The 12,228-nt window shown below is 40.0% G+C and overlaps 1 protein-coding gene and 1 long non-coding RNA gene across 5 annotated transcripts in view; one reads left to right on the top strand and one right to left on the bottom strand.

Moving 5' to 3' along the window:
• SYK (spleen associated tyrosine kinase) overlaps positions 1-8,785 on the top strand; it is an 86,449-nt gene extending 77,664 nt beyond the window's left edge. For all 4 annotated transcript variants that reach the window (XM_045021347.1, XM_045021348.1, XM_045021345.1 and 1 more), the window contains exons 11-14: positions 66-255; positions 2,322-2,462; positions 2,925-3,037; positions 5,856-8,785. In XM_045021347.1, the coding sequence (XP_044877282.1) occupies positions 66-255; positions 2,322-2,462; positions 2,925-3,037; positions 5,856-5,928 (517 nt within the window). In that variant the 3' untranslated portion in view covers positions 5,929-8,785. The remainder of the gene's footprint in view (positions 1-65; positions 256-2,321; positions 2,463-2,924; positions 3,038-5,855) is intronic.
• On the bottom strand, positions 3,947-12,184 carry LOC123372838. Its single transcript, XR_006580470.1, has 4 exons — positions 11,575-12,184; positions 9,963-10,088; positions 6,942-7,036; positions 3,947-5,538 (listed from the first exon to the last, which is right to left on the bottom strand). It is a non-coding gene; the product is annotated as an uncharacterized LOC123372838 (long non-coding RNA).
• Positions 12,185-12,228: the final 44 nt, after the last annotated feature.

Raw genomic sequence — 12,228 nt, 5'->3', positions numbered from 1 at the left:
GTAGGACCATTAAAAGTCATGAAAATGAACTACTGACCTCTTACAGACCCAATTATGACTTTCAGACATGTCAAGGAAAAGAATATAACAGAGCTGGTGCATCAGGTTTCCATGGGGATGAAATACTTGGAAGAAAATAATTTTGTACACAGGGATTTGGCTGCAAGAAATGTGTTGCTAGTTACCCAACATTATGCCAAAATTAGTGACTTTGGACTTTCCAAAGCTCTTGCTTCTGATGAGAATTATTACAAGGTAAGAGTAGTACAAGGTATATGACTTTGATAGTGATGTGATTTTTTTTTTAATGGAATGATTTTCAGCTGAAGTAGTTACTTTAAAAGTTGAAATACAGAACATATTTTATTATTTTGTTGCCTGTTAGTAGGTAATTAAAAGAAAGGAATGGCCTTACTGAAATGGATAGAGCTGGTTGGGGGAAAAAAAAATCCATAGAAATTTTTTTGGTTTTGGCCTAAAGGCAAAAACTTTTCAGATTTTATTTTTTGATTACAAGTCAAAGTTTTCCACGGAAAGCAGACACTTTCCTTGTTTCTTTTGTTTAGTCAAAAGCCCAATTTACTGTTGAAAAACAGTTTCAACTAAAAATGTTTGACCAGCCCTAGAAATGGACTCTGCTACAGAATAGTGTCAATCCATTTTCATATATTTTGCACCCAAACTCTTTTAACATCATCAACCAAAACTAAACCTAACACTGTTCATATTATTGAAATATGATGATTCATTTTGGGAGGGGGTTGAATGAAAACAGTTTGATCAAATGATGGCTAAATAAATCCTTCTCTGGAGGGACCATTCAATTAAGTTTTAAGTGAATTATACAGCCTGCATCCAAAGGAAAGGAAATGACTGCCAAGTTTCATAAAAATATAACAGTCCTTGTGAGTCACGGGAGACCTTTGGGCCCATCATGTCTTCTTTTAATTCCCTTATCTTTTATTCTGATTTTTGCTCCCCCTGTTCCCAACACAAGAAGGTTTTATCCTTTTTAAGCTGGTCTGTTGTATTTCCTGAAGAGCAGAATATCTAGGGCTAAAATGAGATCCAACACCCCTGTGGAAGCATTTTCGGATGAACTTATGATACCAGCTTCTCCCCATGCTTTTCACTGCTCTGTCTTCCTTGTCAAAACCTCTCCAGGGCTAGGTGACTAGCCAGATATGCATGTAAGGCCTTGCAATTCAAATCATTCCTTGTCCCTGCCCTCTCCTCCTCTTCCTCCTGCTCAGTTGATTTATCATCATAGGTAAGTTAGAGGCCAACGTGCAGGAAGTCAGGTGTTTCTCTCACATGAGCAATAGCATTAAGAAAAGTGTGAGGATGCTCATTACGATTGGTGTTGGGGAGCCACAAACAGTAGAAATATATGTTTTTAATTACAGTTAAAATGTTTGGGATCAGGATGAGCTCTTTAAAAGCAGAGTTTGTCTCCAGTGAAGAGGGGATCTTAACTGAGGGCATGTCTACACTACCCCACTACATCGACATAATTATTCCACCTCTGCGAGAGGCCACCATAGCAAGGTGTGGACAGCACTTTAAGCCGATGTAACTTATGTCACTCAAGTGTGTCATTTTCACACCCCTGAGTGACTTAAGTTACATGGACTTATGCAGTAGTGTAGACCAGCCCTGAGAGTCGATGACAAAGGTGCATTACTCTTTCCTACTGAAAAGCAGAGTGGAGTTTCACTGTGACATTGCCTTGTGATAACTTGGTATTGCCACAGAATAGTGTTAAGAAACAATCAGATTGCAACTCAGTATCAGATTGCAATACTATCAGTCCCTATGCTGTTTTGAGGCAAAAGGGAATCTCTGCTTGAGACCAAGTTCTGCCTTGAAGCAAGTATGAGCCTCAGGTTAATTGAGTATGTCTCAGGTTGTGCGAATGAGACTTGATATGAAAACTTTTATTTTTAAAAGAGTGACAGAAGGATTGAATGTTTAAATAAAAGAACAGCATGCAGTAGATGCCATTTAAAAACACGACCAAAAATCATTTGCAGGTAAATTTACCTTTACTGTGTTATTCATGATATTCCTGTGCTAGAACATAGTGTGGAATACGGTGAATAGCACAGTAACAACTCCACGGATGCTACTACAAAATGTCTCTCTTATAGCAGATATGCCATCTACTCTGTGAGTGTGTGTGTGTGTGTGTGTGTGTGTGTGTGTAAAATCAATTTGACGGCATTGATTTACATTTCTTCAGTTAACATGGCGTATTTGAATTTTGATGAGAACTATAATTGTTTCCACTGCCTGCTTTTTCTTTTGTGACTCATTTTTAGGCACAAAGTCATGGGAAATGGCCAGTCAAGTGGTATGCTCCAGAATGTATGAACTTCTACAAATTTTCTAGCAAGAGTGATGTATGGAGCTTTGGGGTTCTAATGTGGGAAGCATTTTCCTATGGGCAAAAGCCATATAAGGTGAGTAATTTTTTTCCAATTATGTTTTTGTTAAAGTTAGTGAAAAGTAATGACCTCACACATGTATATGTGCATGCGCACACACGTATCTGATAGATCCATTCTTCTGCAATAAGTGAGTCTCCCATGCCAGGGCAATTCCCAGCTACCCATTTGCGGAAGCTCGATGAAGCACATGGGCTATAGTGTGCAGGGCCACGCAGAGGACTCAGGGGGCCTGGGGCAAAGCAATTTCGGGGGTACCTTCCATAAAAAAAAATTGCAATACTATAGAATACTATATTCTTGGGGGGGGCCCCTGCAGGACCCAGGGCCTGGGGCAAATTGCCCCTCTTCTCCCCGCCCCCGGGCGGTCCTGATAGTGTGGCTCAGAAGTTTGCTGTGTCTACACCTCTCATATTCTAAGTGACAGCAGGGGTGATGTACTCTATCTGCAACTGAGGCTTTATCGTTCTGTTTTAGGGAATGAAAGGAAGTGACGTTGCCCAGATGATTGAAAGAGGAGAGCGAATGGAATCTCCTGAGGCTTGTCCAACTGAAGTCTATGACTTGATGAAACTGTGTTGGACATACAAGTAAGTATAATGTGACGTTTTACCTCCTGTTGATATTTCTTAGGCAGGCTAGCTAATATGTAGAAAGAAAACAAGAGACATTTGAAAACACATACTTTCAGCTGATGTTTTAATTAGAAACAATAAGCTGTAATCTTCAGGCAGTCCATCACAGGGCCACCCAGAGGATTCCGGGGGCCCGGGGTCTTCGGCGGCGGGGGGGCCCTTCCGTTCCGGGACCCGCTGCCAAAGTGCCCCGAAGACCCGCGGCGGGAGCCCCCCGCCGCCGAATTACCGCCGAAGCGGAGCCCGGTCTTCGGCGGTAATTCGGTGGCGGGGGGCGGTCCCCGCCGCGGGCCTTCCGGGCACTTAGGCGGCGGGTCCCGGAACAGAAGGGGCCCCCCGCCGCCGAAGACCGGGCTGCGCTTCGGCGGCGGTGGGTCCCGGTCCCGCCCCCGGCCCCGACGGTCCCGCTCCTCCCCCCCGCCCCAGTCCCGGCCCCAGCCTCTTACCGAGCACGTCTCCGGCGGGGCCTGAGCTCCGTCCCGCTCAGAGCCGCGTGGTGAGGGGGTGGGGCTGTGAGCTCCACGCCGAGCGGAGGCAGCTGCCCCGCCCCCTCCCCACGGCGCTCTGAGCGGGGCGGGGCTCAGGCCCCGTTGGAGCTCCCAGCCCCGCCCCGCTCACCACGCGGCTCTGAGCGGGACGGAGCTCAGGCCCCGCCAGAGACGTGCTCGGTAAGGGGCTGGGGCTGGGGCTGGGGCTGGGGCCGGACCGTCTCTGAGCGGGGCGGGGCTCAGGGGCCCCGCCGGAGACGCTGAGGCTCCAGGAGAGGGGCGGAGGCGGGAGCCTCCGCTCTTCTCTTGGGGGCCCCTGCGGAGCCCGGGGCCCGGGGCAAATTGCCCCCTTTGCCCCCCCCTCTGGGCGGCCCTGGTCCATCATGCTTTCAAATAACCACAAGTTGCTTTGGAACTATATGCATTTACCCTCTACCTATCAAACAAAAAATGTATCCAATTTCTAATGTGATATTTTCCACACTGCTTAAACAAGAATAAGGCCTAAAAATGTTCTGGCCAAAAAATAGGGTTTCATCAAAATCAAAATTGTTCACAGGCAAATGTCACTTTTGATCATATTTTTAACAATTTTTTTGTTCCATTTCAATTTTTGAAAACAAGAAAATTTCTATCAGATATTTTCCCACCTCCCCCCTGACCACCTGAATGCAACAGAATAACAGATGTCTAGATTTTTTTTCTGTATTTTATTTCTCCTCCTCCTATCTTTTCAAAACACCCTCAACTTTGGAAAAGTTATTAAGAGGCAAAAAGAAAAAAAACTAACTTTTTTAAGACTGAAGTTTTGAAAAGTTACAGAATGGCTGAGTTAGTTTCATTTTTCCACTCTATAGTTTTTCCAAAGTTGAAGAAATTTAGAAAATGTAAAGCACAAAAACTCATCCTAACCTGGACATTCCTTTTATTGCACTGTGTGATAAATAGTCAAAAATTTGACATTTGAAATATTTTTACTTTGGAAAAAAGTTTTTTAAAAAGTTCTTCATTTAGAACTCTGTGAAATGGAAACAACTTGCAAAATGTTTCAAAATTTTGATTTTTTTTCCTCCCCATATTTTGTCTACCTCCTATAAAATAAATATCAGCCTCTGTGTGGACTACAATGGCTATGCAGTCTTTTGGTGTCTTCGAATTTAAACTCAAATTATTTAAATTTATGCTTTTAATGCTTCAAAATCAGCCAAGGTGAGAAGGCAGGTTCCTAAACAACTTCTACAAATTCAGTGTTCCCGCAAGACAATACAAAAATCATATTGTGTGCATCACAGGTGCATTTAAAAAAGATAGTCTTCTACAAATGAAAGCAATGGGCCAAACTCTGCTTTCAGTTACATTGGCATAAACTGGGAGAAGTTCCTTTCAGTTTACATCAGTAAATAATCAAAAGCAGAATTTGGTGGATGGTATGTCATGATGGGAACACAGTCTTTGTGAGCTCAATGCTTATAGAAATAACAACAAACATAAATATAAATATTCACAGAAATATAGATTCTTTCTTATAATAAGCCTGACTTTCTTCCCTGATTAATTCAGTGAATGCCATAAACTGTTGTTGATCACATCAGAATCACTTCTGTCGATATTAATTGCAAAGTCTTAAACACTTAATTATGACATAATTGAATAAATATATTATGAGAGCTGATTATTATATCCATGAAATAAATGTACTGGGGAAAATGCTAAGGACAGTGCACCTGTGCTTGAAAAGGAATTCTATAGCCATATGAAGTAAATTGATCCATGTATAATGTAAATTTCACAAGGAAATGTTCTCAATTTAATCAGTTGCCTGAATTAATAGTGGGTAAAAGAAACACATTCTAGCCACATATCCAGGACCATTCTCAGAGATGATCAGAAGCAGCTCCAGGGCTGTGGTCATAGCTCTCATTATGAGTCAGATGGTGCACTGTATGGACTATCTTCCACACCTTACATCTGAAATAAATGAGGTAGAAGGTAAAGGGGAGAAAGTTTTATCACTTCATGCACAGGTGTATCAATGACTCTAGCTACATATAGTAATAGGTAATATGTTGCATTGTCTATATGATGGGTTAGTTGATCTGGATGTACTTTAGTGTGACAATCACCATTTGGTGTTCTCTGGTGGTAATTCTAATAAAATAATCTTGGCCATTTACATGAACCTTCAGTAAAGTCTGGAGCTATAAGGAGATGGAACAGTGGTCCAAAGGCCATTCCTTTCACAGCTTTCCAATTACTGTACAGTCATATCTCTCTTCCTCTTACAGGGTTGATGAGCGACCAGGATTTTCTGCTGTTGAGCTCAGACTACGTAACTACTATTATGACATTTCACATTAACAATGTGGATACTATGGACCTTATGCGCACTTTGGTCTGCTGCAAGCCCCCTTCTGAAAATGAAAACCAAAAGTTTTAGCTTTAGAAAACATCATGACTTCAGTTTGGTACTGCTGAAGCTCTTTATGTTGTCAAAGTTCAAAGCAAAGCCCTTTGTAATAGATGCCTTTACTTGCTTTCAGTGCAATTTCCGGCCCTTACATATCTTTTAAAAAACAGACATTGCTACACTGTGTGCAGCAAAGACAGCACAATAGATCTTTAGAATTCTACTAAATTAAGTTTGTTTTATTTTACATACAGCCTTCTTGTCTTTGGAGGGAGGGGTGTGTATTGCAAATTCTATTTTCTCTCTTTCATCACTCTTCCTCTCATGCCTATATTTGAATATAGAGCCAGCATAAAAGCCTTGCTACTAATTTTCTCACTACTGGTATTTACCCTAAAAATTGCTCAGAAGTTCCTAAGCTGAAATCCTCTCAAAGTAAAAAGCCCTACACTCCCCTGCAGTAATGCAAGTAGAGAGGAAACAGAATTTGTGAATCCCTGCCATGTGGCAAGGAAGCATCCATTCCCCTCTGAATTATCCTCTTCCCCCCTCCCCCGACCTCTTTCTATTCAGGATGCCCCTAGACAAGCTGGGGAGTAGTTATATATGCAGGAGGAGTTCTTGGGGCAGACTCCATTCTAGAAGAGGGGGGTAACAATGCCTCAGTTAATGTTGCTCAGTATTAAACTTATTGTCTGTGCCTGCATTAGCTGAGAGAGCATTGGTTGGCCAATGGAAGCATTTCCTTTTCTGTCTTACCTTTGTCCTCTTCTTCCAATGTCCTTTAACAGATTCCCTATGCTGTATGCCAAACAGTCACCACCCCATCTTTCAAATACCTCCTTTTCCACAACGCTCATCCATCCAACTTCCACAGATTCCCAGGCCAGAAGGGACCGTAGTGATCATCTCATCAGAGCTCCAGCACAGGCCATACAACTTCCCCAAAATTCCTAGAGCATACCTTTTACAGAGATCCAGTCTTGATTTAAAAATTGTGTGTGATTAGAGGATCCACCATGACCATTGGTAAAGTGTTCCAATGGCTAATTACTCCTGCTGTCAAAAAATCACATCGTATTTCCATTCTGAATTTGTCAATCTTTAACTTCCAGCCATTAGATTGTTTTACACCTTCCTCTGCTGGATTGAGAAGCCCATTATTAAATATTTGTTCCCTATCTAGATACTTAATCGAGTCACCTCTTAACCTTCTCTTTGTTAAACTAAATAGATTGAGCTAGAAGGCATATTTTCTATCCTTAAATCAGTCTCATGGCTCTTCTCTGAACCCTCTTCAATTTATCAATATCCTCCTTGAATTGTAGGTACCAGCATTCTTAATATTTTATAACAACATTGCATAAAAAGAGAACTCAAAAGACATTTGAAGTGCAACCAGTTTTTCACTTCTCACTCTGCAGGAATCAGAACATCCCCACCCCCAATCCCTTTATCCCAAGGGATGCATCTGCCTCAATTTCATTACCTTTGCCCTTCCCATAATGTTAGTGTGTGTGTTACCATTATAGCTTTCATCTTGCATTAGATTGTAAACCCTTCAGGAAGAAGTCTTTGTCTTTCTGTTCATTTGCAATGCCCCAAACTATCTTTGGCACTGTATAAAGATGATAAATCATAGAGTTCCCCTCATTGTTCCCTATTATATACTTTTCTCCAGTCTCATTTTAAATATTCCAAATTTATCCTGATATGTAGCCTAAGTTTTTCATTACATTTCTTAATTACAGCCCCATACTCCAATATTAATTTTGAGCCCTGTATTCAATCCTAAATAATTCTTGGTGTTTACACCTTCCAAATATATGTAGACTATTCTTATAAGATAACTAGTTCCCAAAATTAATTTATTGGCATGCATATAAATTGATACACATTTTATTTTTACAGGAAATATGGGTATGTAAAGGTACTGAAGAATAATGTTTAAGGCTTGATATATTTATTTCTATGTCTTTTCAGAACATATGTATTTTACTATAAAATTAACTGGGTATTTTAAAAGTTAGTTTAGATAGTATTTTTGTCCTTTGAAAAAGAAATTAGTTAAACGGTGCCAATGTTTCAAACATAGAAGAGGGTTATAGAAGTTTGGTTTCCATTGTGACATATTTGTAGGTCCTGTAGATCTAATGTAAGAAAATTTGTTTCTTTTTACTAAATTAAGGATAAATGGCCTACATTTTCAAAAGTGACTAGTTATTTTTCAATCTCTTAGTTTTGAGGTGTCCAATGGAAGACATTGTAAAGGTTCCTGATATTTAAAGACACTCAAAACCATGAGTTGCTTTTGAAAATGAAGGCCATTTATCTTTATCCAAGTGGGAACAATATGTAAATTGGTTGGTTTGAAAAGCTAGATATCTCAGCATCTGTTTGTCTGCATGGCCACATTGTCCAGAAGTTGCCGCTGTTTGATTTTTGAGCACTCACTTTTGCACAGTAAATTTAGAATCTCCATGTGCGGTAATCCACCTGTTCATGTAAATTGGATGTAAATCAAAAACAAGTGAGATTTAAGTATAAATCCCATCACCAAGCAAGTGCTATAATTCCACATGCTCTTGGTCCTTCTGAGAGCATGGCCTAATGTGACAAAGTTGTGGAGGACCAACCTCCTCCAATTTCTTTTTTAAAACATTTTTAAAAGTGAAGAAAGATCCTGATTAGTAGTATTTTATAGTTTTTTAGCTTTGCTATAAAAGCCTACAGTGTATGAATACAAAGTTTTGTGACCTAAATGAATATATTATTAAACTGAAATTAAAGGTATTCTTTTGTAAAAGGTTTGGTTGTAATAAGAATCCTTTTTAAAAATATATTTGACTGTGATAGAAAATAGGTAATAAAAATAATTATAACCATTACTGATACAAGGTAGAGAATATGTGTTTGTCAAATTACTGTGATTGTTTATTTTGAGCCAGATTGTGATTCCCTTAGTCAGACCTGGTCTACACCTGCACCCTGAGAGACATAATTAGGTCAACCTAACCCCCACTGTACATGCTGATAGGTTACTGGAGGAATTATTCCTTGCACTTAGTTACCACCTCTCAGAGAGGTATATTTATTACATTGATGGAAAGTATAATCTCTAAGATTATGATTTATGTAAAGCATTCGATATCATGTCAGTGACCATCTGTTTTAATCACTTACATCTTTGTACTTAGTTGTATTCTGCTCCCACTCACTCATCCCTCTTCATTGCTTACTTAAAGAAACTGAAAAGAACCAGTGTGTAGATAAACTCTAAATATACCGAGGAAATATACCAAGCGAAGATTTTTTTTAAAACTAAGAACCAAAAATAATACCCATAAATTTCATCAACTAAAATAATTACAACTAGAACTGGTAACAGGTGCAGACTAAACATCTGAAACTGTCTCTCTTTATTTTTAAATGTTCAATAATAATATTCCTCAATCCATTAGTCACTTAGAATTGTGCTGATCCAGCTGTAAGAAACACATCTTGCCAGCAGATGGCAGTGATTGAATAGATTTAATCTTTTTAATACTCTCTTATTCTCTAAATACTGTATCTTTTATTTTCTGTAACTACCTTTAATTTAATTTGCATTTTCACTTTGATTATATATTTAGAAAAAAGTAAATTAATTAAATAAATCCATCACTTCCCCTACCATTCAAGTGCAGCCAACTCTGGGATAAAACATGACGGTTGTTGAAGAGCACACAGTAACACACTGCACACATTAGGGCAAGAAGAAAAGAATATTGTAACTACTAAGTGAATGAGAGTGGAAATCTTAGGCTTGCTGTATGTAACTTCCTGCAATAAATTTTGTCCAGGAAAATGCACCTCTAATTCTTGCAAAAAGTATCCTGGGCTATTTTAATGACCATAGCGAAGGAAAGCATCTCAGGGAGTACAGCTAGCCTTCAGAGCTTGAGTACTAACTCAGAGGGATGCATGCCACCTATCAAATCAATACCTCCCTGCCTGGAGCATCCAGTCATTCCATGGAAGTCTCCCATCCAATCGAAGCACTATTGAATGTTGCTTCGCTCATGAATTTTAACAAAACTGGCATGTCAGTCTCGGATAGCGTAGCTTGCTTCTAGAAACATAAATGAAAGTAACGGTATTAAATAACATTCTATCAATTTAGCATAGCTATCTCAGGTTAGGGTAACAGTTATAGCAATCACCCACATTTGCCCTGAGCCTTAGCCCTACCTATTGAGGTGAATAGCAGCTAGATACCTTAACATACACAGAAATATTCACTGAGCCTAGTCATTGCCTTTTTCAATGACTGAGAGATTCACCATTTCCTTCAGTCACCTCAGCTTTTCCACAGAGTACCACACCTTGATGGACCATCACACTCATAGCTCTCATTTCCGTGAACTCCTTTACAGCCAGCAGGTATAAATATACAGATACCAAAGACTGCCCATCATATTAAATGCTTTACATTGCCATACGAGTAACCGGCTTCAGTGACAGTTTGTCCCTGCAAGAGTGAGAATGGGCGCAGGACTCCATCTGCCTGGCACCTCTGCACAAAGATTAGCCACATTCACTCTCCTTGATCATCCCTCTGGGCCAGAGGAATGCCCTGAGGGAGAGGATGCAGCACTAGCCTCCCAGTGCTTCTGCCCAGTGCCAGATGCTGGGGAAGAGGCATGGAAGAGGTGTTGCAATGGCTGCCTTCCCCTTTTCAAAACAAAGATTCAAAAGCACAGCAAGTCATTTGGCACACAGACAAAAACTACAATATTAGGAGTGCAGTTGCTTCTTTGAATTCATATTTACATGTTTATTTTGAAGACATGACTGCACTACTGTGAGTGAACATAAATGGTTTTCTTTTCCACATTTGGAATAAAATATTGCTGGTTTGTGCAATATTCCTTCTCAGTTTTATCAATGCCACCAGGATGCAGGGCAGTTCTAGCAAACCCATTTGTTGTGCTCCTCTTGCAGGCTCTGCAGAGACAAGCCAGAAACACTATGCAGCCTACAAAACAATGGCTATTGTATTTTGATTTTTTATTTCTTGGAGAAGCAAGAAAGTGAGGGGTAGGAATGGGTTTATGAGCGAAAGCGATGTATTACAGAAACAGAGCATCATTTAAGCTTTCCCTTATTCCCTTGCAGATTATAACAATTGTAAAACAGGGCATGTGTGGGTCAGAGCTGAGAATGCCAAACTCAGGGTGGACTGATAAAACAGGCCAGTCACACCCCCAAAGCAGGTGACTTATTCTATAATTAGCTTTACCAAACCAGTAACACCATGAGCTGCTATAGCACAACACTGGTTAACATGAAGCCAAAACACAGTCCCCTTATGCAATCCAGTCCTTATCACCACCAAGACACCTGGTCTTTATGATGAAAGGTTACTGAAAAACAGATTCCTCATCTATAAAGTTCTTCCAATCCCAAAGGATCAGACACTTTCCCAGGTCAAGATATAACTCAGATCTTACCCCAAAACTATGCTTGTACCCAAATCCTTTAGCACCTAAAAACTAAAGGTTTAATAATATAAAAAGAAAAGAAGAGAGTTATTAAATGGTTAAGGAGTCACATACATTACCATTTGATTTTCAGAGTTTGCAGGTCAGGATAATATCACTGATGTAAAATCTTCTAACTTTTTATAGTGCTTCCTGTCTTACCCGAGTACTTAATTGGGTTTTCAGATGCCAGTTCTACTTTATTACTCCACTCCTTCATGTCTGAGTAGGTAGGCACATGCATTATTTGCTGGATATCAGGGAGGGGTTCTGCACACTGCAATACACAGCTACTGTATGACACTTGGCAAAGTAATTGTAAAAACCCAGGCCAAACAAGATATTGTATATTGCATGGCTGCTCCTGTCTTTTTAGAATGCTAGTACAGCCCCTTTTTCTTTATACATTCAATTGTAGGCTCTACTCATGCTGTGCTATTGCAGAACCCTGTGTGGCTCAGGTACTATTTTTAAATTCTTCAATAGAGCGTGACTCTGTCCATCCACTCACAGAAAGTGAAAGGGTTTAGACACTATGGATTGTAAGTCTGGCATTCTTGACGCATTCATAGATTTTGCATATATTGAGCGAGTAGAACAAGTACTGATTCTTCTTAGTGATACAGTACTGCACAATTTAGGTTAAAGGATGAAGTATTGAGTAAGTCATGCCTCAGAAAGTCACCCTCAATTGTCTGATTGTATCCATTTTAATGCAAACCAGAACTT

This window comes from Mauremys mutica, chromosome 6 (assembly GCF_020497125.1).
Source record: "Mauremys mutica isolate MM-2020 ecotype Southern chromosome 6, ASM2049712v1, whole genome shotgun sequence".
Taxonomy (NCBI): Eukaryota; Metazoa; Chordata; order Testudines; family Geoemydidae; genus Mauremys; species Mauremys mutica.
This window is presented reverse-complemented; position numbering and strand designations above follow the sequence as displayed.